A 26,715-nucleotide genomic window follows, 5' to 3' on the forward strand; every position below is an offset into this window, starting at 1 on the left:
CAAGGTTTAGGAAATCTGAAATTCATGGAAGAACAGAATAAGCTTCAGAGGTAGGTTTTGATCTCATTGTGAAAAAGAGAAATCTGAACAGTATGACTTTAAAGTTCACATACTTCACCAGACAGGCTATAAGCCTGCTTTAGGCCTTAAGCCTGATCATTTTTCTAGGAATGATGTCAAACTGATGACCCTATACAGCAAGTACAATTATTGTCCCCATTTTACAAATGGGGATATTTTAAAACTGACACAGAAATTATGTAACTTGCCCAAGATGACAGAGTGGCAAGCTGGGATACTCACAGCTGGAAAATGGGAGGGGAGTGGGTGGGGGAAGAGAATGAACGATTAACTCAAATCCAGCAAAGAATGTTGGTCCCTTGCTAACTCAAAGTATGATCGGGGACCAGCACCATCAGCATCACTTCAGAGCTTGTTAGAAACGCAGACTTTCAGGCCCCACCCCAGCACTACTGGTTCATAATTTGGACTTTAACAAGATCCCCGGGTGATCTTTATGTACATTAAAGTATGAGCAGCACTGTGTTTGTCCCACTTCTTGTAGAGAAGAAAGAAGCATGATCTTAAGCTCGTATGAATCTGTATGAAAGATGGATAGAAATATACCACTTGGGAACTAGGGCTTGCACTAGTAGAAAGTATTAAAAAATTCAGGGCTTCCCTGGTAGCACAGTGGTTAAGAATCCACCTGTCAATGTAGGGGACATGGGTCCGAGCCCTGATCTGGGAAGATCCCACATGCCGCGGAGCAACTAAGCCTATGTGCCACAACTACTAAGCCTGTGCTCTAGAGCCCACAAGCCACAACTACTGAGCCCATGCTCCACAACTACTGCAGCCCACGTGCCTAGAGCCCATGCTCCACAGCAAGAGAAGCCACCGCACCACAATGAAGAGTAGTCCCTGCTCTCTACAACTACAGAAAGCCCGTTCGCAGCAACAAAGACCCAGTGAAGCCAATAAATAAAAACAAATTTTTTAAAAAATTAAAAAAAAAAAAAGGAAAACATCCTTAAAAAAAGTATTAAAAAAAATTCAAAAGGTGACATTGGGATTGCCACTGGATTATCATAGGTCAGTCAAAAGCCTGGAGAATTCACAAAGCTTAGCAAATGTGAGGTTTTAGAATAGTATACATGATGGACTACATGTCTGCCTTTCCTGTGTCCCTTAGGGCACATGTCTGGGAAGCATCAGCAGCAAAGCACCAGCAGCAGCAGTTCAGTTAGAAAATGGAAGACTATTCTCCAGATAAAGCTAAAATGAACAAAAGGTGAAATCTCTCCAAGAAGGCAGGAGTTAGAGGCTCAAGAAAATTCAGAGTAGTCAGAAGCCACAGTAACAAAAGTAGAGGAAATGCAGAGATTAAAAACAAACAAACAGGAGAAGGGGTGGGCTTTAGAATTTGAGTAGGAGATAGAAAACAGTACAAAACCATGAACTCTCCCTTGAGGAATTATTTTGATAACTGAATAGAAACCCTGTTCACAAGGGAAAAAAAAAAGGATATATCTGTTCATAAAGGTTATGATTTCACACATTTAAAACAGAAATCAAATATTTTCTCTCATCTACTCTAAAAACACTTTCATTAGTTCCCACTGAAGTCATTTGTCACTTTCTAAAATACTCTTAATTTACAAAGGTTTGACTTCTTATCTTTCTATCTCTACTCTAGAATTAAACTCCACAATAGCAGCATTTTTCTGCTTTTGCTTAGTACGGTTTTTTCCAGAGCTTAGTGCCTGGCACACAATGGGGACTATGTAAATATTTGCTGAAGTAAAACTTCAAGAATAGATTCCCAAGAACACAAGTGTCAAAGGAAAAATGGAATGAAAAATTAAGAAGTTTTAAATACTTGAATATAGACTCTAATCAGAATGTAAGCTCCATGAGAACAGGTATTTTTACCTCTTGCTGAATGTAAAAAGTTCGATATAATGTAGCTAATTTCACTGACTCTAAGATGCATTTTTTCGTGTTTTTATAACTCTGAAATAAGACTATGTTTTACATTCAATGCTATCTTTGAATCCATGTCAGCCTGGTAATGGTCATGATGTAGTTGTCATTCTGCATGCAGAGACATTCAGAGATAGCATGAAAACTTGCAAAAGGGTATACTGGTGATGCAGAATAAAATCCAAGAGACTAACAGAGCACTCTTTTAACTCTTGGATATCAAATGGTATAGGAAGGGTATAGGGTAATTCGTATAATTTAACAATACCCCTGAAGCAGGAGTCAAAAGCTGACTAGTTAAACAGACCTCCTTATAAAGCCAACTTAAGCTTTTAAAAGCCTAGTATCAATGACTTTTAGTTCTTTTATTAATTATTTTAGGAAATGTTGCATCACCAATACTTTTGATGCCACTGAAAACAAAATGGTATAGAAAAATAGATACTGGAGAGGAAAAGCAATTCTAGAATCAGATACTAAATGTGAAGAAGTTTTAGATATACCTTAGCCAATTAAGTTTGCTTATAGTTTTCCTATTTTATGTACTAGAGTGATCAGTCATAAAAATCTGTTTTAATTCAGTCTAAAAGCTCTGTAAATAAACATGAAATAAAAATTCTAGGTGAGAGAAAGCACTGCATGACTTTTCTGTTATTCTGATGATTTCCTTCCTCAAGGTAGAATGCAATACATTGTCTGAACAACTATACCCCTAGGGGGAGCTCAAAGTACATCTTCCTTTATTCCACCCCAAAAAAGGGCAATGAGATACTGCCAAGGACACATCAGTGAGCCACAGTACTATGTTTTGCTTCCCCCGCCAAAGGTAAAAACATCAAATATCCTTGTATCTACAGATGAAGTCTTAGATCTTTTGTCATTCCCTTTGGGAATTACTTTTCACTAAGAGCATATACAAAAAAAAAATCTGCCTCCTATCTTGGGAAGGCTATTAAGAAAATAGATGAAAAAATCAAGAAACAGCCAAAGGAAACAGTGGCGTGGGACAGAAAGCCTGCTTCTAGTCTAGGCAAAATGAGTCCTTTTTCTAGGGCTGAGTTCTACATAGGGCTTTGTAACAAAAACTTTTATCAATAAAAAGCAAGCATATGTCCAGGATGTGCTTGGAAATCTACAAGGGTGGAGGCAGTAGGCTCTAGTCTAATAAATGCGGAATTAGAATCCTCCGTTTGAACTGCGTAGAAGTACAGCTAAAAGTTAATTTTAAAAATTTTCTTTTCTGTCAATATAACAGAATCTTAAGCATTGCCACCTTAGTAAATATAAAAGCTTATAATCAATAAATAACCAATATACTATTTTTAGGGGAAGAATAAAGGCCTGTTTTAAACGTAGACAAAATTAAGTAGTAAACTGTTTTACCTGGAATGATCCAAGAATATCCTTTAAGGGCTCTTCATAAAACTCATCTCTTCCAAAGAACAGCAGCAACTCAAAGAAACTCCTAGAAAGAATAAGTGAATAATAACTTTCATTGCTTCTCTTTTTGCCCCAATTTAAAAGATTCTCAAGAGATAACAGTTATTTAATATCAGATATTTAGTTTTAAAATAGTTGGCTTTGAAAAATGATACTGATCATTTAAGATTCATGTTACGTTTTCAATAAAATTACAATAAAAAGAAACACACTGAAGTTCTATACCTACAGAATGAACAATTACATTACTTATGTCTACAAGTGTTCACAGTGGGAGAAAAAAATGCAGTGGTATACCAGGTGGCAAAAATGTAGCTAGCTATACATAAAAAAAAAAGATTTAAAATGGGCACACAGTCCCGCTTCACCCCAGTACAATGGACCCCAGAGAAAACTCAAAATCTAATTTTTTTTCAAAGGGATATAACGGATGGGTAAACTTGACACAAAAATATAAGACAGTCACAATGAAACTCTCAGCCAACATTTATATTACAGCAATATCATCAATTCTATATCTAATAAATGACACACGGGCCCTCAAACCCGAGACTTTCCTTGATTGTCCCATTTATGATAAACTGTCCAAACTCTGTGGTTCCTCGTTTTTAAATAAATTTGGAAAATACTGTTACTAAGTACTTCATGTGCCTTTAACAATTCATGAGTTCACACAGGAAGAAACATGACTTATTTCCTAATCATCAGCATGCAAAACTATTAAAAATTATTTAATACTTTTTAGTAATCCTAAAGTAACACAAATGACAAATCCCTGAAAATTTTTAAATTTTATTAATCTAGAAGACTCAACTAGGAATATCTGAAGTTCTATTTTTTAAACATTTTTGGCCCGCTTTTTTGAGGCATAATTGACATACAACAATGTATTAGTTTCAGGTGTACAACATAATGATTCAACATTTGTATATACTGTGAAATGATCACAGTAAGTCTAGTTAACATCCATCAACATACATAGTTGCAGTGTTTTTTCTTGTGATATGAACTTTTAAGATTTACTCTCTTAGGAACTTTCAAATATGCAATACAATATTATTAACTACAGTCACCATGCTGTGTTATTATTGATACATCCCTATGATTTATTTATTTTATAACTGGAAGTTTGTACCTTTTGACTCCCTTCACCCATTTTGCCTACTCCCCACCCCCCACCTCTGGCAACCACTAATCTACTCTCTGTATCTATGAGCTTGGTACTTTGGGATTTTCTTGGTTTTCTGTTTGTTTTAAAATTCAACATGTAGGTAAGCTCACAGAGTATTTGTCTTTATCTGACTCTTTTCACTTAGCATAATGCCATTAAGGTTCATCCATGTTGTCACAAATGGCAAACTGCATTTTTTAATGGCTGAATAATTTTTGATTCTGTATATATATACCACATCTTCTTTATCCACTAATCCACTGATTGACACTTAGGTTGTTTCCATATCTCAGCTCTAATAAATAATGCTGCATAAACATGGGGTGCATATATCTTTTTGAGTTAGTGTTTTCATTTTCTTTGGATAAATACCGAAGTGTAATTGCTGGATCATGATAATTCCGTTTTTAATTTTTTGAGGAACCTCCAGACTGTCTGCACCAATTTACAGTACCACTAACATTCCCCTTTTCTCCACATCCTTGCCAACATGTGTTATTTCTTGTCTTTTTACTTTTTGCCTTTAATCAAAGTGAATCACTAATAAAGACAGTTTAAATACAAATGCAAATGCAGAATATAACTGAGAATTTTTAAAATTATATAAAAGACCTAGGCATTACACAATTACAAAGACCCTTCTAAATACAGCATAGTAACCCTACTCCATAAATTGATATATTCATAAATTGGACTATTTAAAATTTTTAAATGTCAACAGAAAACCACATAAAAGCAGCCAAAGCAAAATGATACACTGATAATCTTTGCTGATTTCGTTAACTAAAAAGCATTAATGTTTTTTAAAAAAGCATTAATTTTTTTTAAAAAAGTTAACAGCCTAGTAAAAAAACTGGGAAGAGCAAAGACTACTTCACAGAAAAGAAATGCAAGTGGAGTTTTTTTCAAATATCTTTTTTCAAAGATTCTCTACTTTACTATATTAAATAAGTAAAAGTATAAAGATGAAATCTCTCTCCTATCATATTTACAAAAATAAAAATGTTGATATATCCTATGATGGCTCTGAAGTACAGAAATAGGCTCTGATATCTAGTTGGAGGGACAATAAGTGGTACTACTTCTTTTAAAGGCAACATAGTAATAGTCAACAAAATTTCAAATGCACACATACCATTATACTTACCATTTTCATTTATAAGTATTTAATCTTCCACATAATACACACATAAGTTCAAAGACACACATATATATGGGTATGCATCCGCAGATGGTTTATAGCAGTAAAAAAATGGAAACATTCCAAATGTCTACCACAGGGGATTGGGTAAATTAATTATAATATACCCTTAAAGTGAAATATAATACAGATCTTACTAAGAATATTAGTGAGAATATATTTACATCTATATGACTAGATAAGGGAAAAATTCCAGCATATATTGTTAAGCAAAGGTGGAGAAATCTATTCATTACATTATCATTGGTGTAAGGGAAGGGAGAGAGTAGAGGGCACATGTACACCAATGCATAGTGCCAGACTATTAGAGGGATATCCAACAAACTGGTAAAAACAGTTGCCTTTACATAGGGGAAAAAGAAACTACAGGTCAGGGATGAAAAGGAGAATTATTTTTCATTATCAACCATTATGCATTTATTTTACCATCAATAAGTAAGTATAAAATAGCACCATCAATGTACTTCTGGAATCTTCACTATCCCTATTAATAAAACATTAATTCACATCTATCGCATCCTGAAACTTCTAACAGACGCTATCTTGTCTTGCTATTTCACCTTTACCTAAAATCCATGTTCAACATGGCTGCCATTGTTCTCTTCCTAAAACACAGAATGATCTGACTACTTACAGACTTACTAATTGCTGTGTAGAGTGTACCATCTAAAGTAAAGACCTTCAGCTGACACATTTGTTTCATATGGATAAAATATTATTTTAAAATATTTTAGTCATTTTCCAATATTTAAAAACTCTAATATTTCAGATTAAATACAGATTTCTCTGCACTCTTGAAAAACAGGAACCCCTGTAACAAAGGGCTTGCATCTCTCCATAGCAAAAAAAGCTAAGCAGCTACTGCCGTTAGTCAGGGCATGGATCTCTTTTCCAATCTGCCAGTCTCTATCCCCTTCCCATTTTCCGAACACACTGTCTGCTTGACTTACTTATTACTTATATTCCCTTCCTATTTTATTTAGATATTTGAGATCACTGATGAAGAGCAGGTAATTCAAATTCCTTATTTTGACACAGGAACCTTTATGTCTGATCCAAAACTATTTTTATACACATAGCTGTTACCAAATTCCATGCTCTCCAATTGCAGCAAACTTTCCTACATATCCTAAAACTCCTGTGTGCTTAAAGGTGTTTGGATCTGTTGCTTCTTCAAGACCTATTTATAAGATTCCACCTAGGAATTTAGCCTAAAAACTCTCTTCCTTCTCTCCAGACTAATATATAGGTGACTCTTCTGTACTATCATAGTATTGTACTTTGCATATATCTCTATTATAACATGTTCAAATAGGGAAGAGTTAAATTTGCACTAGGTAGAATGGGGTAGAAATAGCATCATTATATTGAATAGATAGTACTGACTGGTAGAGCACTTAATTCTATTGAAGGAGGAAGATACAAAGGTTTTTAGCAGAAATAAAATATGCTGTGGCTGTAAATTTAGAGATGAATGTGCAAATTAATATGACCTTGTAGATAATCAAACAAAATATGCAGAATTATGTCTGTATCATGTGAACATGAAAGGGGAGCCGACACTACAAGATATATGCCTCACTATCAGCTACCTCAGTAAAAAAACCCAACTGCATTATAATGACATTAAATTGAAAAAAACTACATGCCAAATAAATAAAGAGTAAATAATGATAAAACAACATGGTCTAGCTAACTTCGCCTTAGGATAAGATTCAGGGAAGTCAACAAGTATTTACACAGTAGTGAAATCACTAGGGGAAAAAACCTAGAGTATATGTAGAAGTAGAAACTTCATGTCTCAAACCTGTTGAATTTCCTACTGCTTAGTGTAAAGGATCAACTAAATATTTAGAGATCAAATTGTCTAGCCCTCAAGGAAGCAAACTTCATAAGGTGCAGGGTAAATGAGCCCACAAATCTAGAGCAGGGCTGGCAAACCACTGCCCATGGGCCAAATCTGGCCCAAGGAAGGCCTGTTTTTGTATAATGCATGAGATAAGAATAGTTAGCCATAGTTAAATTGTTAAAAAAAAAACAAAGACAAAAACAAACAAAAAAGCCCAAGAAAATAATATTTCCTAACAGGTAAAAATTACATGAAATTTAAATATCACTGTCAATAAGTATATTATTATTCAAACAGAATCACACCCATATATTTATATATTGACTACGGCTGCTTTCACACTAGACAATAGAACTGAGTAGTGGCAACAGAGACCTTATGAGTTAAGCCTAAAAATACTTGCTATCTGGCCCTTTACTCACCCGTGGTCTAGAGCCACACTGGGTTTCAATCTCAGCTCCACCATTTCCTTGATATGTGACCCTGGGCAAGTCACTTAATATCTCTGTGCCTTGGTTTCTTTATTTATAAATCAGGAACAACAACAGTAGCTACCTCTTGTAAAGCACTTAAAATAATCCCTGGTAGTGCTATAGGTGCTTGCTAATAATAATATAGTACTACTATTTCTATTACTAACATTGCCATCAAAGTTTCCTTCAAGAATCTAAGAGGAAACTGAGGTTTTCACAGATTTGTTCTTCTCAGCTCTGCACGTGTCCATTTTGTTGAAAGTTAAGACACCATTTTTCTTACATAAATTATGAAGGTTTTTAAGATACCTAACTAAATTTATGAAAATGTTTGTTTCCAAAAATTTATTATTGTATAACATTATATTGATTTTTAATGTTGAATGGTTCATATAGTGTTTAATGTTTGTATAAGAGACATTTAGTATAATGCTTAATATATAATACATAATTATAATTAACCAATTATAATTAATATTAGTCCAAATTATGGGCTACCTACAGTTCATTCACCTAAATTGAAATAATTATTCAGAACAGAAATACCTAAATGATTAATATAAAAATATGAATTATTTGCAGTGGGACAAGTATATTATAGATGACATGCCTTTTGAATTTAAAAAATTACACCTTTTACATTCATTTTTATTTGACTTTCACCAATCATTATATTCCTATTAACTGTGTAAGTTTAAATAACCAGCATACCACTAAAGTCCCCATTTATGAGACAAACTATTCTATCCTAGGGTTGCTTGGAACTCAGACCATATATTACAAGTGGTAATAAGGTACCAGACTTCTGAAAATACACAGGCACACATAAATAGACTGGTAATTATGACCAGAATTACTTTTCTTTTCTGGGTTTCTGAAGCAGGTAAGTTTCATACTGAAAAATATAAGAATGTGGATTTGTGTATTTATCTGCCATTGGAAATTACACTAAATTATGATGCTTAACTATCCAAATACAAGTAATCCACTTACCAATTTAAGCCAAAGAAAATTAGGTCTATTCTACATGAATTAAATAAGAATAGAATAAAATGTTAATGTCCACAGTTTAAACACTCAATTTTTAACAATTTCTTCTACACTTACTAGCACTAAATCTTTGATCATATAGATATTTCAACTCAGCACTACTTAATCTTAACAAAGAGCATTTACTTTGCCATACTCAACCATTCTAATGCATTTATCTTCAAAATACTTTCTTCAGTAATGTCTTTACTGAAAAATAGAAAAGGTTCATAGTTTTGTTTTGTTTCCCAAATATAAAGAAACTGTACATTATTTTTTCTAAAGTATGACAGACTAGTACCCTTAATGATTCACCTTCTGAAAACAAGTAAAATGCTGGATAAAATAGCTGGCTTTTGCCTTGACTAAAACTTCAAATAGCTATACCAATATGCTCCTCCCACCAACTTCACCACATTTCTAAGACTGCAAGAAAAACTGCCTGGTTGCACTTTGAACTACACAGGAAAATAAAAAATATATAGTTTTAAAATCCTCTCATACCTAGCTGATCACTCATACAAGAGTTGTCACCTGAATTCACATTACTTACATGGTCCAAAAATTCTCAAGCCAAGAATTTAGCTAAGTTTGGTCCTGGGCTAATAATATCTCCAGGTCCCTGGCAGAAACAAATTAAATCCTCTCTGAATATTCACTTCAAATTCAGGCTTCAATTTAAATAAATTTATTTCAAGAAAATAAAAATTCAGAATGTAAATAATAATGATGATGACAATAAAAACCACAGCATATAAGGAAATACAACACTATGAGCAAGAAGCAACAGAAAGTCCACAAAGACGTTATATATTTAAACCAGACCCAGAATATAAAATGAGGAAAATATAGTTTAAGGATTAAAGTACTAAAATTATAAAATACAAGATAATAGCAGTCAAAAAAAGCTTATAGAAACAAAAAGTAAAATCAATGAAATTAAAAGTCAATGAACATAATTAACTGCAGATTAGACAAAGCTGAAGAAAAAACTGGGAAACTGAAAGATCTGTAAAAAAAAAAAAAAGTGCAATACAGAGGGATAAAGAAATGAAAAAATAAGCAAGAGCTGAAGACATGAGAAATGGAGTGTACAAATCTAACATGCCTAATCACACTTCCACAAAAAGAGAAAAAGAGAGAGAATGAGAGAATGAAGCTAAGACAAAAACTGGGTAAGAATTTTTCTTAACTGATGAAAGATACCAATCCTCAGATACAGGAAGCCCAGGAAATCTAAATAATGATTAATAAAAATAAATGCATACATAGCTGATGACAGTAAACTACAAAATGCCAAATACAAAGAATAATATATAAATAACCAGAGACAAATAAAAAGTGTCTACAAAGACACAAGAAATTAAATTAGCAAGAAGAGTCTAAGATGCCAATCAGTAAGCATATAGGCTAAAAAATTTGACAGCATGCAGAAATAATAATTTTATCTGGGCTTAAAAGTCAGAGCAAAAATATATGACATCAATAGCATTAAAACTGGAAGGAAAAGTTTCAGCCTTAGTGTTCCAGTGCTCTTGAACTAGAAGAAAAAGAGAATATAAAATATATACTTCAGTACATTAAGTACTAAATTCTCCTAATTTATAAGTTTAGAAACCTTCAAAATTTTCTGAAACTAGAAAGTTGATTACAAAGTTGCATATCTAGGAAAACCATGAAATAGCATGAGCAATGAAAAGGAACTAGCCAATATTAAAACACTTTGAGGAGGAGAAAAGATGGCGGCGAAGTAGAGAGACTTGGAGTGCATCCCTCTCCACAGATGCATTGGGAATGCACGGAAGGACACAGTCATTCCCACAGAGAACCAGCTGAACACCAGCAGACGGCCTCGGACACCAGAAAGGGCTGCGGGGAGCCCGACATAGCCGGTAGGGAGGCATCTACGAGGGCTCAAAGAGGGTGAAGCGGCGGAGCTGTGGCCGACGGGAGGGAGTGAGAAACATACGGAGGGTCCACAGCGCAGCTCAGCGTTCCCGGACCGAGACATCGATCCGCGGCTGCACGGAGGGTCCAGGAGCGGGAGCGTGGGAACCGGAGAGCTGGTTCAGGACGAGAAACATTGTTGCCGGTAGGTTGACGGACCGAGAGGACAGGAGAGAGGAGGTCTGCGGAGAGGAGTGCCCGTCCCTGAGAGCTGCCCGGCCATGATGGCGGCTGGAGGCTGCAGGCTCACGGGCGGGGGGGAGGAGCCGCGCGTGTAGCCTCTCCCTCTCTTTCCACGCCTCTGCAACAGGCAGTGGAGAGATGCCCTGTGGGCCACCTAAGGCGCTCAGGGATAACAAGCACCCTCAGGCACTCGGGTGGGGCTAGAGTAAAACCCCTTGCAATGCCAGCAGCAGGGAGGCTGCCGAGAGAAAAAAAAAAAAACAAAAAAAAACAACAGCATCAAAAAGAAAAAAACCCCGAGAGAGGCCCAACTCTAAGACTTTCTGTTTACGCCTGAGCCACCAGCGCCCTCTGCAACAGGCACCTCCAAGCCTGACTGAAACAACAGTGCGCCACTGCTCACTCACTCCCAGGAGAAGGAGCCACTATTGTACCCTCTCCCTCCCCACACACCAACGCTTACAGACGAACAATAAAGGAACCTCTGCTGGTCACAGAATAACGCAAAAAAAACCCAAGGCAAGGAGAAGGACACTTACAGCTGAGACGCTAAGGAAACAGAAATAGTAGTATCAATACCTATTGAACTGGTCCATTCTGGGATCAGTTCTCGATTTTTTTTTTTTGATTTATTAAATACGATCTTAGCCCTAAGGGGTCTACAAGTTTTATAACATAATTTTTTAATGATATTTTTTATTCTTTTTTTTTTTTTTGCCTTTTTATATATTTCTATATCTAGCTAAGTTTTTGGTAGTACAGACAAAATATCTCTCATACTTTCCTTTTATCCCTATCTTTTATACATTTCTATTCCTTTCTTTTTCTTTGCATATTTCCAACCACATTACGCTCTTCTGTTCCCCTTTCTTCCAGCCTTTTTAAGTTTATTTTATCTTAACATACTTATAAGCAACACTAGCGGTCTGCTCAGACTCCTTGCTCTATTCTCCAGAGGACGTACTGCCTTGGTATTTAATATTAGGCTTTTGTCTTTATCTTAGTTCTTAGTACAGTTGTCTAATTACATTCTGAGAATCTCCATTCTCTCTGGTGGTACTCTGGCTCTTTTCTATATTTGATCCTAGCTTACAAAATCTCCCTGGATTGATGTTTGTATGTGTAGGGTGTTATTTGTTGTTTGTTTGCTTTTGCTTTTATCTCTGATTTCTTCTGTTTCAGTTGTCAACTTCTGCTGGGTTTCTTTTTGAATATCTGATAGCACACTGGGGTTCTGTCAGGTCTTTCTAGAGCCTTATGTCCTAACGGATTCAATAATTGTGTGTCTTATACATGTATGTGTTTCCTAGATTTAATATTCGTTTAATCCAATACTTGGACATTAATCTGAGGCATGGACTGTCTTCTATAAACACCTCTATCGCCAGGATAAGCAACCCCAAAAGTTTGGACAACCATGAGGAAACAAAGAAACACCATGCAGGCAAAGGAGCAGGAAAAAAACCCACAAGACCAAATAAATGAAGAGGAAATAGGAAAAATGCCTGAAAAAGAATTTAGAGTAATGATAGTCAAAATGATACAAAATCTCGATAACAAAATAGAGAAAGTACAAGAAACAGTTCATAAGAACTCAGAAAAACAAACAGCAATGGATAACAAAATAACTGAAATTAAAAATACTCTAGATGCTATAATCAGCAGAATGACTGAGGCAGAAGAACGAATAAGTGAGTTGGAAGAAAGAATGGGGGAAATAACTGCCACAGAGCAGGAAAAAGAAAAAAGAATAAAAAGATTAGAAGACAGTCTCAGAGACCTCAGTGATAACCTTAAACGTACCAACATTCGAATTATAGGCATCCCAGAAGAAGAAGAAAACAAGAAAGGGTCTGAGAAAATATCTGAAGAGGTTATAGTGGAAAATTTCCCCAACATGGGAAAGGAAATAATTCACCAAGTCCAAGAAGCACAGAGAGTCCCATACAGAATAAACCCAAGGAGAAATACACCAAGACACATATTAATCAAACTAATGACAATTAAACACAAAGAAAAAATATTAAAAGCAGCAAGAGAAAAGCAACAAACAACATATAAGGAAAAACCCATAAGGATCACAGCTGACCTTTCTACAGAAACTCTGAAGGCCAGAAGGGAATGGCAGGATATACTGAAAGTCCTGAAAGAGAGAAACCTACAGCCAAGAATACTCTACCCAGCAAGAATCTCATTCAGATTTGAGGGAGAAATCAAAAGCTTTCCAGACAAGCAAAAGTTAAGAGAATTCAGCACCACCAAACCAGCCTTACAACAAGTGCTAAAGGAACTTCTCTAAGTAGGACACACAAGAAAAGGAAAACACCTACAAATACAAACCCAAAACAATTAAGAAAATGGTCATTGGAACACACATGTCAATAATCACTTTCAATGTAAATGGATTAAATGCTCCAACCAAAAGACACAGACTGGCCGAATGGATACAAAAACAAGACCCTTCTATATGCTGCCTACAAGAAACCCACTTCAGACCAAGGGATACATATCGACTGAAAGTAAAGGGATGGAAAAAGATATTGCATGCAAATGGAAGTCAAAAGAAAGCTGGAGTAGCAATACTCATATCAGACAAATTAGACTTGAAAGTAAAGACTATTACAAGAGACAAGGAAGGACACTACATAATGATCAAGGGATCCATTCAAGAAGCACATATCACAATGGTAAACATCTATGCCCCCAATATAGGAGCACCTCCATACATAAGGCAAATGCTAACAGCTATAAAAGGGGACATCGACAGGAACACAATAATAGTGGGAGACTTGAACACCCCACTTACATCAATGGACAGATCATCCAAACAGAAAATCAATGAAGACACACAAGCTTTAAATGACACATTAGACCATCTTGACTTCATTGATATTTATAGGACATTCCATCCAAAAACGACAGACTACACTTTCTTCTCAAGTGCACACGGAACATTTTCCAGGATAGATCACATCTTGGGTCACAAATCAAAGCTCGGCAAATTCAAGAAAATTGAAATCATATCAAGCATCTTCTCAGACCACAATGCCATGAGACTAGATATCAATTACAGGAAAAAAACTGCAAAAAATACAAACACATGGAGGCTAAACAATTCACTCTTAAACAACCAAGGAATCACTAAAGAAATCAAAGAGGAAATCAAAAAATATCTAGAAACAAATGACAACGAAAACACAACAACCCAAAACCTATGGGATGCAGCAAAAGCAGTTCTAAGAGGGAAGTTTATAGCAATACAGTCCTACCTTAAGAAACAAGAAAATTATCGAATAAACAACCTAACCTTACACCTAAAACAACTAGAGAAAGAAGAACAAAGAAACCCCAAAGTGAGCAGAAGGAAAGAAATCATAAAGATCAGAGCAGAAATAAATGAAAAAGAAAGGAAAGAAACCATAAGAAAAATAAATAAAACTAAAAGCTAGTTCTTTGAGAAGATTAACAAAATTGATAAACCATTAGCCAGACTCATCAAGAAAAAAAGGGAGAAGATGCAAATCAATAGAATTAGAAAGGAAAAAGGAGAAGTCACAACGGACACCTCAGAAATACAAAAGATCATGAGAGACTACTACAAGCAACTATATGCCAATCAATTGGATAACCTGGAAGAAATGGATACATTCTTAGAAAAATACAATCTTCCAAGACTGAACCAGGAAGAAATAGAAACCATGAACAGACCAATCACAAGTACGGAAATTGAGGCAGTGATTAAAAATCTCCCAACACACAAAAGCCCAGGACCAGATGGGTTCACGGGTGAATTCTATCAAACATTTCGAGAAGAGTTAACACCTATCCTTCTCAAACTCTTCCAAAATAGTGCAGAAGGCGGAGTACTCCCAAGCTCATTCTACAAGGCCACCATCACCCTGATACCAAAACCAGGCAAAGATGTCACAAAAAAGGAAAACTACAGACCAATATCACTGATGAATATAGATGCAAAAATCCTCAACAAAATACTAGCTAACAGACTCCAACAGCACATTAAAAAAATCATCCACCATGATCAAGTGGGGTTTATCCCTGGGATGCAAGGATTCTTCAATATACAGAAATTAATCAACGTGATACATCATATCAACAACTTGAAGGATAAAAACCATATGATCATTTCAATAGATGCAGAAAAACCTTTTGACAAAGTTCAACATCCTTTTATGATAAAAGCTCTCCAGAAAATGGGCATAGAAGGAAATTACCTCAACATAATCAAAGCCATATATGAAAAACCAAAAGCCAACATCGTTCTCAAGGGGGAAAAACTGGAAGAATTCCCTCTAAGAACAGGAACAAGACAAGGGTGTCCACTCTCACCACTATTATTCAACATAGTTTTGGAAGTTTTAGCCACAGCAATCAGAGAGGAAAAAGAAATCAAAGGAATCCAAATTGGAAAAGAAGAAGTAAAATTGTCACTCTTTGCAGATGACATGATATTATATATAGAAAACCCTAAAGACTCTACCAGAAAACTGCTAGCACTCATTGATGAGTTTAGTAAAGTAGCAGGATACAAAATTAATGCACAGAAATCTCTTGCATTCCTATACACTAACAACGGAAGAGCAGAAAGAGAAATTAAGGAAACTCTCCCATTTACCACTGCAACAAAAAGAATCAAATACCTAGGAATAAACCTGCCTAAGGAGGCAAAAGATCTGTATGCAGAAAACTTTAAGACATTGATGAAAGAAATCAAAGATGACACAAACAGATGGAAGGATATACCATGTTCCTGGATTGGAAGAATCAACATAGTGAAAATGACTGTACTACCCAAAGCAATTTACAGATTCAATGCAATCCCGATCAAATTACCAATGGCATTTTTCACAGAACTAGAGCAAAAAATCTTAAGATTTGTATGGAAACGCAAAAGACCCCAAATAGCCAAAGCAATCTTGAGAAGGAAAAACGGAGTTGGTGGAATCAGGCTTCCTGACTTCAAACTATACTACAAGGCCATAGTGATCAAGACAGTATGGTACTGGCACAAAAACAGAAAGGAAGATCAATGGAATAGAATAGAGAACTCAGAAGTAAGCCCAAACACATATGGGCACCTTCTCTTTGACAAAGGAGGCACGAATATACAATGGAAAAAAGACAGCCTCTTCAATAAGTGGTGCTGGGAAAATTGGACAGCAACATGGAAAAGAATGAAATTAGAACACTTCCTAACACCATACACAAAAATAAACTCCAAATGGATTAAAGACCTACATGTAAGGCCAGACACTATCAAACTCCTAGAGGAAAACAAAGGCAGAACACTCTATGACATACATCAAAGCAAGATTCTTTTTGACCCACCTCTGAGAATCATGGAAATAAAATCAAGAAGAAACAAATGGGACCTCATAAAACTTAAGAGCTTTTGTACAGCAAAAGAAACCATAAACAAGACTAAAAGGCAACCCTCAGAATGGGAAAATATAATTGCCTATGAAACAACGGACAAAGGATTAACCTCCAAAATATACAAGCAGCTCATGCAGCTTAATACCAAAAAAGCAAATAACCCAATCCACAAGTGGGCAGAAGACCTAAATAGACATTTCTCCAAAGAAGACATACACATGGCCAACAAACACATGAAAAGATGCTCAACATCACTCATCATCAGAGAAATGCAAGTCAAAGCCACAATGAAGTATCACCTCACACCGATCAGAATGGCCATCATCACACAATCTGGAAACAACAAATGTTGGAGAGGGTGTGGAGAAAAGGGAACTCTCCTGCACTGTTGGTGGGAATGTAAGTTGCTACAGCCACTATGGAAAACAATTTGGAGGTTCCTTAAAAAACTACAAATAGAACTACCATATGATCCAGTCATCCCACTCCTGGGCATATACCCAAAGAAAACCATAATCCCAAAAGAAACTTGTACCATCATGTTTATTGCAGCACTCTTTACAATAGCCAGGACATGGAAGCAACCTAAATGCCCATCAACAAATGAATGGATACAGAAGATGTGGTATATATATACAATGGAATATTACTCAGCTATAAAAAGGGATGAGATGGAGCTATATGTAATGAGGTGGATAGAACTACAATCTGTCATACAGAGTGAAGTAAGTCAGAAAGAGAAAGACAAATATTGTATGCTAACTCACATATACGGAATCTAAAAATGGTACTGATGAACTCAGTGACAAGAAAAGGATGCAGATACAGAGAATGGACTGGAGAACTCTAGGTATGCGAGGGGGCGGGGGGTGAAGGGGAAACTGAGATGAAGCGAGAGAGCAGCACAGACATATATATACTACCAACTGTAAAACAGTCAGTGGGAAGTTGTTGTATAACAAAGGGAGTCCAACTCAAGGATGGAAGATGCCTTAGAGGACTGGGGCAGGGAGGGTGGGGGGGACTCGAGGGGGGGGAGTCAAGGAAGGGAGGGAATACAGGGATATGTGTATAAAAACAGATGATTGAACCTGGTGTACCCCCAAAAAAATTAAAAAAAAATAAAATAAAAAAAACATATATAATGGTAAAATAAAATAAAATAAAATAAAACACTTTGAAAAGCCTTTATAATTCAACTGGCATTATACTAACACATCAACAAATAGCCTAATGAAATCAAATGGAAAATCCAAACATAGGACAATCGCATGGGAAAAATGAGTATATGACAAAAGCAGCATATCAAATCAGGGGAAATGCTGACCTTCATATCAGCCCAATATTAAAAGACAAAACTGATTCACTCCAACTTCCAAACATAAGAAAAAATTCAGAATGGATACAAAATCCTAAATATAAAATATTAAACAGTACAAATATCAGAAATAATCACAAATATAGAGATATTTTCCTTAACTATGACTCAAAACTCAGAAGCAACAGAGGAACATTGATAAATTCTAATTACATTTAAAAATGTCTAAAAATATAAATGCCGTAAGGAAAGCAAAACATAAATGAAAAAATATACATCTGTAATCAACAGGAGAGGAAGGGGTTAATATCCTTAATACATAAAAAGCTTACGAAAACTGAGAAGAAAAAGTCCAATTAACTTATAGAAAATGGGCTTGAGATAATATAAACAGGTAGCTCACAGAAAATGAAACACAAATGGTCTTTAAGGATATGCAAAAAGGTGTTCATCTTCAATCACAATAAGGAAAACGCAAATTAAAACCACACTGACATGCCATTTCTATTAGTTTAACAAAAAATCAAAAGTTTGACAACACAAACCTGTGGTGAAGTTGGAGGTAAAGCTTCATTTTATGGGTGAGAATGTAAAATGGTACAAGTTGTATAAAGGGAACTAGCAAAATTACATATCTATTTGACACAGATTCTAGGAGCCTACCCCCAAAGTCTACTGGCAAACATACAAAAAAGATGTATGGAAAAGGATATTACTCATAGCACTATTTGTAATGGGAAAAGCATGGAAGCAATCCAAACACTTACCATTAGAAGGCATGTTGAATGAACTATGGTACATCTACACAATACTGTAACTTGTAAAAAGGAATTTGGACTACATCTATATCACTATGGAGTTATCACCAAGATATAATATTAAATGAAAAAAGCAGAACGTAGAAAAATGTGCGCTTGTTTATCTAAAAAAGGTCATAGAGGCATGCATATATACCTGGTTAGTTAGAAACTTGCTTTTCTATCCAACCAATTTCTTTTTTAATAGGTTTAGGCAATTTACATATATTGTAATTTTTAATATGCTTTGATTAAAACCTACTATCTATTTGTTCTCTGTTTATTGCTCCAATTGATGCTTCTTCCATCTTCTTTTGGATTGAGTACTTTTATGATCCCATTTTACTGGGTTGGCCAAAAGGTTCATTCGTTTTTTTCTGTAAGATGGCTCTAGCAGCACTTAGTTGTCTTTAACTTCACTCGAAACAATTTTGTTAGATTGTATTATGACAGCTGTCATATCAGCATGCATTTTTTAAAAAGCTTATCAAAATTGGTGAATTTTTGTGTAGCCATTTTAATACTGGAAGATGGAAGATGGAAGAAAAAAGGCAACATTTCCGGTATATTATGCTGTATTATTTCAAGAAAGGTAAAAATGCAACTGAAATGCAAAAAAAAGATTTGTGCAGTGTATGAAGAACGGGCTGTGACTGATCAAAGGTGTCAAAAGTGGTCTGCGAAGTTTTGTACTGGAGATTTCTCACTGGACAATGCCCCATGGTCAGGAAGACCAGTTAAACTTGATAGCAATCAAATCAAGACATTAACTGAGAACAATCAACGTTATACCACTCAAGAGATAGCCAACATACTCAAAATATCCAAATCAAGCATTGAAAATCATTTGCACCAAATCAAGCGTTGCAAATCACTTTGATGTTTGGATTCCACATAAGTTAAGCGAAAAAACCTCCTTGACCGTACTTCCCCATGTGATTCTCTACTCATTAGAAAACATTCCATTTTTAAAACAAACTGTGACAGGCAATGAAAAGTGAATACTGTACAACAATATGGAATGGAAGAGATCATGGGGCAAGCGAAAGGAACCACCACCAACCACAACAAAGGCCGGTCTTCATCCAAAGAAGGTGATATTGTGTATATGGTCGGGTTGGAAGGGAGTCCTCCATTATGAGCTCCTTCTGGAAAACCAAATGATTAATTCCAACAAGTACTGCTCCCAATTAGACCAACTAAAAGCATCACTTAATGAAAAGCATCCAGAATTAGTCAACAGAAAACACATATTCTTCCATCAGGATAACGTAAGACCGTGTGTTTCTTTGATAACCAGGCAAAAACTGTTAGAGCTTGGCTGGGAAGTTCTGATTCATTTGCCATATTCACCAGACATTGTACCTTTCGATTTCCATTTATTTCAGTCTTTATAAAATTCTCTTAATGGAAAAAATTCAATTCCCTGGAAGACTGTAAAAGACACCTGGGACAGTTCTTTGCTCAAAAAGATAAAAAGTTTTGGGAAGATGGAATTATGAAGTTTCCTGAAAAATGGCAGAAAGTAGTGGAACAAAACGGTGAATATGTTGTTTAACAAAGTTCTCAGTGAAAATGAAAAATGCATCTTTTATTTTTACTTAAAAACCAAAGGAACTTTTTAGCCAACTCAATATCTCCATTTTGGCTTAATACATCCACTTCTGTATTCAGTGTTTTTAGTGATTATTTATATATAAATAAGTAAACTCCTAGCCTACCTTCAAATAATATTATGCTGCTTTAGGTGTAATATAATAATCCTTGTCCTATTTTTGTCATTCATTTAAATTTTAAATGCTACAAAGAATACTTCACTATGATTTTTGCTTTAACCTCAGCACTTAGAAAATATAACCCATACGCTGGCTGCCAGTTTTTGTAAAAGTTTTATTGGAACACAGCCACATGCATTAATTTATGTTGTCAATGGCTGCCTTGGTGCTACAAGAGCAGAGGTGGGTAGTTACTCTATGTTCTGAAAGTCTAAAGTATCTGGCCTTAAAAAAAAAAAAAGAAAGAAAAGAAAGAAAGTTTGCCAACCTCTGAATTAGACAGTTATGTTCGACAGTGACTAAATTTTTTTTAAATTCAATTTTATATTTACAGTTGACCCTTGAACAACATAGATTTGAACTGTGCAGTTCCACTTATATGCAGATTTTCTTCAATAAATATGTACTAAAGTACTACACAACCTGTGATTAGTTGAATCCATGGATGCAGAATTGCAGAAATGAAAGCCTGACTGTAACGTTCTACGTGAATTTTCGACTGTGTGGGAGGTTGCTGTCCCAACCTCTGCATTGTTGAAGGGTTAACTGTATCTTCAGCTCATACCATTTTCAGATCTCTTCATTTCTTTAGGTAGACTTTCTCTCTGGCATCAACTTGTGCTACATTTTTTTGCAGTTCAGGCCTCCTGGGAATAAATTCTTTCAGTTTTTGCTTCCCTGAAAACATCTTTATTTCTCCCTCTTGAAATGACAGTTGAAAGACTTGTTCTTTCAGCACTTTAAAGATGTCACTTGACTGTGTTCTGGCTTGCATAGTTTCTGAGATGCCTACTGTAGTCTTCTAAATTAGGTAATGTCTTTGTTCTCTGTTGGCCTTCAAGATTTTCTCTGTGACTGTTTGAGTTTGAATGTGATGTATCTAGGGAATCTAGGTGGTAGTCTGAGAAAGTTTGAAATTATCCTGCTTCTTGTTCTGAGTTTCTTAGATCTGTGGTTTAACATCTTTCATTACATTTGGAAAATTCATGGTTACTGTTTTGTATTTCTTCTGCCTCATTTTCTTCTCTTTCTGGGACTCTAGCAGACATATATTATACAATTTCATATTTTACCAAAGCTCTTAGATGCTCTGTTCTCTTTTCTCCTTTTTTCCTCTTTGACATTCAGTTTGGGTAATTTCTTTTGACCTATATTCGAGTTTATTCATTCTTTCCTCAGCTGAGTTGTGTTGAGTCTACTGATCAGCGCATCAGAGGCATTCTTCACCTGTTACTATATTTATTTGCAGCATTTCCATTTGAATCTTTCTTAAAAAGTGTCCCAGCTCTCTGTTGAAATTCTCAATATGTTCAACCATGTTATCCACTAGATCTTTATATCTGAATTTGATTCTACAAACTGCTTTGTCCCTTGATAGTGCATTTTTTTCTTGCTCTTTTTTTATGTATCTATAATTTTTGGCTGAAAGCTGGACTTCATGATATATGAAAGTATAGATAGATGTTAATAAAATTGGTGCCTGGAAACAGACACGCCTTTTCTTCTGCTAGCCTTTACTGTGGGACATTTAAATAAATCTAGTCATGAGTTAAGTGAGTTTGTGTTATTGCTATCATGTACGTTGTTGCTATCATGACCTTCAGTGCACCACTGGCTTCAAATTCCTCCACTATTATACTGTGTTGAGGGTGGTACCTGGGTTGCCAGATAATATTTTAGGCTTTCTGGGCCACATTAAGTTTCTCTCACATTTTTGTTTTAAACATCACTGTTTAAAAATATAAAGACCAGTCCTAGCTTGGGAGCCATATTAAAAAAAAACAAAAACAAAAAACAGAAACGGTCATGGACAGCATTTGACCCCATGGGCCAGTCTGCCAACTCCTAAGGTAAAGAATAATCATGTTAAACAGAGAAATGGAAGACATAAAAGACCCAATTAAAACCTTTATAAATAAAAAGCTACAATGTCTGAGATGGAAAATACATTGTATGGGCTTAATGTTAGATTAGACTCTGCAGAAGAGCATCAGTGGAAATAAAGTATACAGCATTACTAAAACAAAATGCACACAAAAAAAGACTGAAAAAAATGAACAGAACAGTCAGTCAAGTGTGGGTCAACTGTGGATTCCCTTCAAGTGGTGTCCTTTAAGAAAACATAGTGGTGGTTTCTAAAGAAATTCTTTTTCTTTTTATGATTGAAAATAAAAATTATTTGTAATATTTATTAAATTCATTTTAAGAAAGGAAATAGAATTTCTATATATTCTTCTGAAATATCTATAGATATATGTTTTTTCCTTAGATTTCTTATCAGCTGGCTAAACAGTGAATCCTGACAATGCTGACAAATAAGCAATGTAAGATATAATTTATGATAATAATGTGAAAGACCTCCATTAAGTTTCCACCTTACTTTTTATTTTTTTCTAAAAAAATTCCTGAAGAAATTTCAAATTTGGTAAAAAGTACAATTCCAAAATTCCAAGAAGCTTAAGCATAAGATGTGAGAGAAACCACACAAGGGAAATTGCAATCAAATTTCTTTAAACCAACAATAAACTTCAAAAGACACCAATAAGAAAATGTAAAGACAAGGGACAGAATAGGAAAAAAGTATTTATGAATCACATATCTGATAAAGAATGTGTAACCAGAATGCATAAAGAACACTTACAACTCAATAAGAAGGCAAACAATACAATTTAAAAATGGGCAAAAGATTTGAATAGACATTTTACCAAAGAAGATATGCAATTGCAAATAGGTACATGAAAGGATATTTGTCATCAACAGCACTGAGGAAATGCAAATTAAAACCAAAATGAGATAACCACTATACTACCACCGGAATAGCTATCATGAAAAAGACAAATAATAAGTGTTAGTGAACATGTGGAGACACTGAAACCCTAATAGATAGCTGGTTAGAATTTTAAATGCTGTAGTCACTTTGGAAACAGTTTGGCAGTTCTGTGTTAAACCAAAGTTAAACATAAACTTATCATAATATCATAGCATCTAGCAGTTCTGTCCCTAGGTATCTACTCAAGAGAAATAAAAACATGTGTCCACTTATACACAAATGTTCATAGCCAAAAAACTGCAAACAATCCATATATCCATCAATTGCTGATTGTAAAAAACATACAACGGATTACTATCCAACACGAAAATGAATGAGCTACTGATAAGTGCTAAAACATGAATGAACCTAAAAAACACTATTCTAAATGAAAGTACTCATATGTAAAAGCCTACATGTTGTGACTTATTGTTTACATGAAATGTCAAGGTATAGCAGCTCTATTGAGATAGAAAACAAATCAGTAGTTGCTTTGGGCTGGGGAAGGACTGGGGATTGTCTGAAAGTAAGCATGAGGGATATTTTAGGAGTAGAGAAAATGTAGTAACACTGGATTGTCATCATGATGGCTGCACAATTTTATAAATTTACTATAAATCACTTAATACTTAAATTGCATAATCTAATGACATGGAAATTATGCCTCAATAAAGCTATAAAAAAAGATAACCAGCAATGGGTAAGGAGTGTGGCAGTATAGATGAAAGAAGACTGATATATTGATAATTATTAAAGCTGGTGATGGGTAAGGGCAGTTCATAATACTATTCCTTTTACTTCCGCGTAGGTTTGAAAATTGTCATAATTTAAAAAATTTGTAAAACACTGCATTGACAAAGACATAAGGAAACAGGTCCTCTCATATGGCTGGCAATATTGTAAATTGGCTCAACTTCTACAGAGAAAATTTGACACTATCAAAATGACAAACCTAAGACTCTCTGATCTAGCCATTCCTCTGTTAGGACACCTGTACAATATACAAAATTCCTTATACAGGTATACCTCAGATATTGTAGATTCAGGTCCAGGTCACCTCAATAAAGCAAATATTGTGATAAATCAAGATATGAATTTTTTCGTTTCCCCAGTGCATATAAAAGTTATGTTTACACTATACTATAGTCTATTAAGTGTGCAATAATATTATGTATAAAAAAAGTGTATACCTTAATTTATACCTTTATTGCTAAAAAGTGCTAACCATCATGTGACCCTTCAGTGAGTTGTAGCGGTAACATCACAGACCACTGATCACAGATCATGATAACAAATGTAATAATAATGAAAAAGTGTAAAACACTGTGAGAATTACCAAAACATGACAAAGAGACATGAAATAAGCAAATTTTGGTGAGCACCAAAAGACCTGCTCAATGCAGGGTTGCCACAAACTTCAATTTGTAAAAAACAGTTATCTGCAAATCAAATAAAGCAGAGTGCAACAAAACAAGGTATATCTGTACATATTCCAAGGACCACTCTTATGCAGCAATTCATTAAAGGGTTGTTGATAACAGCAATAGATTGGAACACAATCTAAACACCCATTAATAGAGTACCAGTTGGTTAAAATTTTTATATATTCATAACAGTTAAATACTCTACAGCCATTTTGATGACAGATGATAGTCTTTTTATTATGGGGAAAGGTATCCAAATGAAGAAAGGGTACAAGCCAGTGTGCAAACTATACTAGCATTTCTGTAAAATGGAGGGAAAGGAAACATGATTTTTCTCTTGTATATGCATAAAATATCTCTGGAAGGAAACCAAAGAGAATGATTACAATGTTTGCCTATGGAAATGGAAACTAGGGGTTGTTTCCATTGTAAACGAAATTGAAGGATGTAAATTGAACGATATCTCCTTGTATGCTCACTATACTTTTTGAATTTTGAACTATGAACATGTATTATTACCTCCTCAAAACTTAAGTAAAAAGTGATACAGAGAAAATCTTAAAAGCCACTTCCCAAAGGGGCACATTACATACAGGGAAACAAAAATAAGGATGGCAGACTTCTAATCAGAGAAAAAAAAAAATCATGCAAGCCAGAAAAAAAATGGATGGACAACTTTTAAAGTACTGAGGATAAAAATTCTGTCACCCAAAAATTCAATATTCAGTGGAAATATCTTTCAAAAACAAAGGTCTCTGATCTCCAAGACAATCAGCACACCACAGAATCATATTTATCTCACTGATAACAACCTTGTGATGAACCTACAGGATGAAAGTTACACAAGGAAGGGAGAGCTTTATAAAGGGTAAGAATTGGGCCTAGTGACCAAGAACTCCACCCCCAGAGAAGAAATGAAATCTTTCTCCCTTGCTGTTTGAGGAGCCAGCTTGGGATCCAGCAAACCCTACCCTGCCTCTGGTATTGTGTGATGGTCCCCTCTACTTCAGTTCTCCCAACTCTTCTTGGATGAATGGAAACTGACCCATTTTCAGGGGAATAACTTTCCTCCTCACTGTGTTGGCCTGAGGTGTTCGGACAGTGTGTGATTTTTCTGTGGTTTCCTACAGTGTTAGTTCCTCCCTTGAGGTTGGGAGGCAATAACTACCATCCTAGGACTTCTCAGTAAGTTTTTATTACTTCAACTGAAGGGGGAAAAAACCCCAAAGTCTCTGTCAGTTATGCAGAAGCCAACCGGTTAACGGTTAAGTTTGACCAAGGGAGGCAATGGTAAAAAATTGAAAGTTAGGAGGAAGGGAGGAGTAAAGGATCTTTCTCCCCTGCCCTTCTTCCGGGTCCTCTTTAGCAGTAATTATATTCCTTCCAAGGTATCCTCTCACACAGGTCAATGCTTCTTCTCCTCATCAACCATCTTCAGTCTCCAAGTTCTAGCATCCATCCTTATTCCTCTGTCCTTTTATTTCCAGGGCTAACAGTGACTTAACTACTAATTGCTAAGTCTAGGCTCATCATCCTCTCCTTGGTCTATTCTCTCAGATCTTCAAACAGCTATGAAACTGGTTCTATAAACTAAATTAAATTCCCTCTACTGAATTATCTAGCATGACTTACATTTCCCAAACTAGATCTTGATTTAAATAATCTATAAATCTTATTTATAACATAAACTTATCTCCACCTATAAAGCTATCTTAATCAAAAAGAAAAGGAAACAGGGCTTCCTAGCTGGCGCAGTGGTTGAGAATACGCCTGCCAATGTAGGGGACACGGGTTTGATCCCGGCTCCACGAAGATCCCACATGCGCAGAGCAACTAAGCCCGTGCGCCACAACTACTGAGCCTGCGCTTTAGAGCCCGTGAACCACAACTGCTGAGCCCATGTGCTGCAACTACTGAAG

The 26,715-nt window shown here is 35.5% G+C and overlaps 1 protein-coding gene across 4 annotated transcripts in view; it reads right to left on the reverse strand.

Annotated features, from left to right (window-relative positions):
• The window catches only part of ZNF654 (zinc finger protein 654), a 96,149-nt gene that overhangs the window by 37,289 nt on the left and 32,145 nt on the right, over positions 1-26,715 (reverse strand). For 3 of the 4 annotated variants that reach the window (XM_057697860.1, XM_057697859.1, XM_057697858.1), the window contains exon 3: positions 3,370-3,451. In XM_057697860.1, the coding sequence (XP_057553843.1) occupies positions 3,370-3,451 (82 nt within the window). Of the gene's footprint in view, positions 1-3,369; positions 3,452-26,715 lie in introns of those variants that run through there. The other variant, XM_057697862.1, reaches the window with a different exon arrangement.

This window comes from Hippopotamus amphibius, chromosome 10 (assembly GCF_030028045.1).
Source record: "Hippopotamus amphibius kiboko isolate mHipAmp2 chromosome 10, mHipAmp2.hap2, whole genome shotgun sequence".
In the NCBI taxonomy this organism is placed as follows: Eukaryota; Metazoa; Chordata; class Mammalia; order Artiodactyla; family Hippopotamidae; genus Hippopotamus; species Hippopotamus amphibius.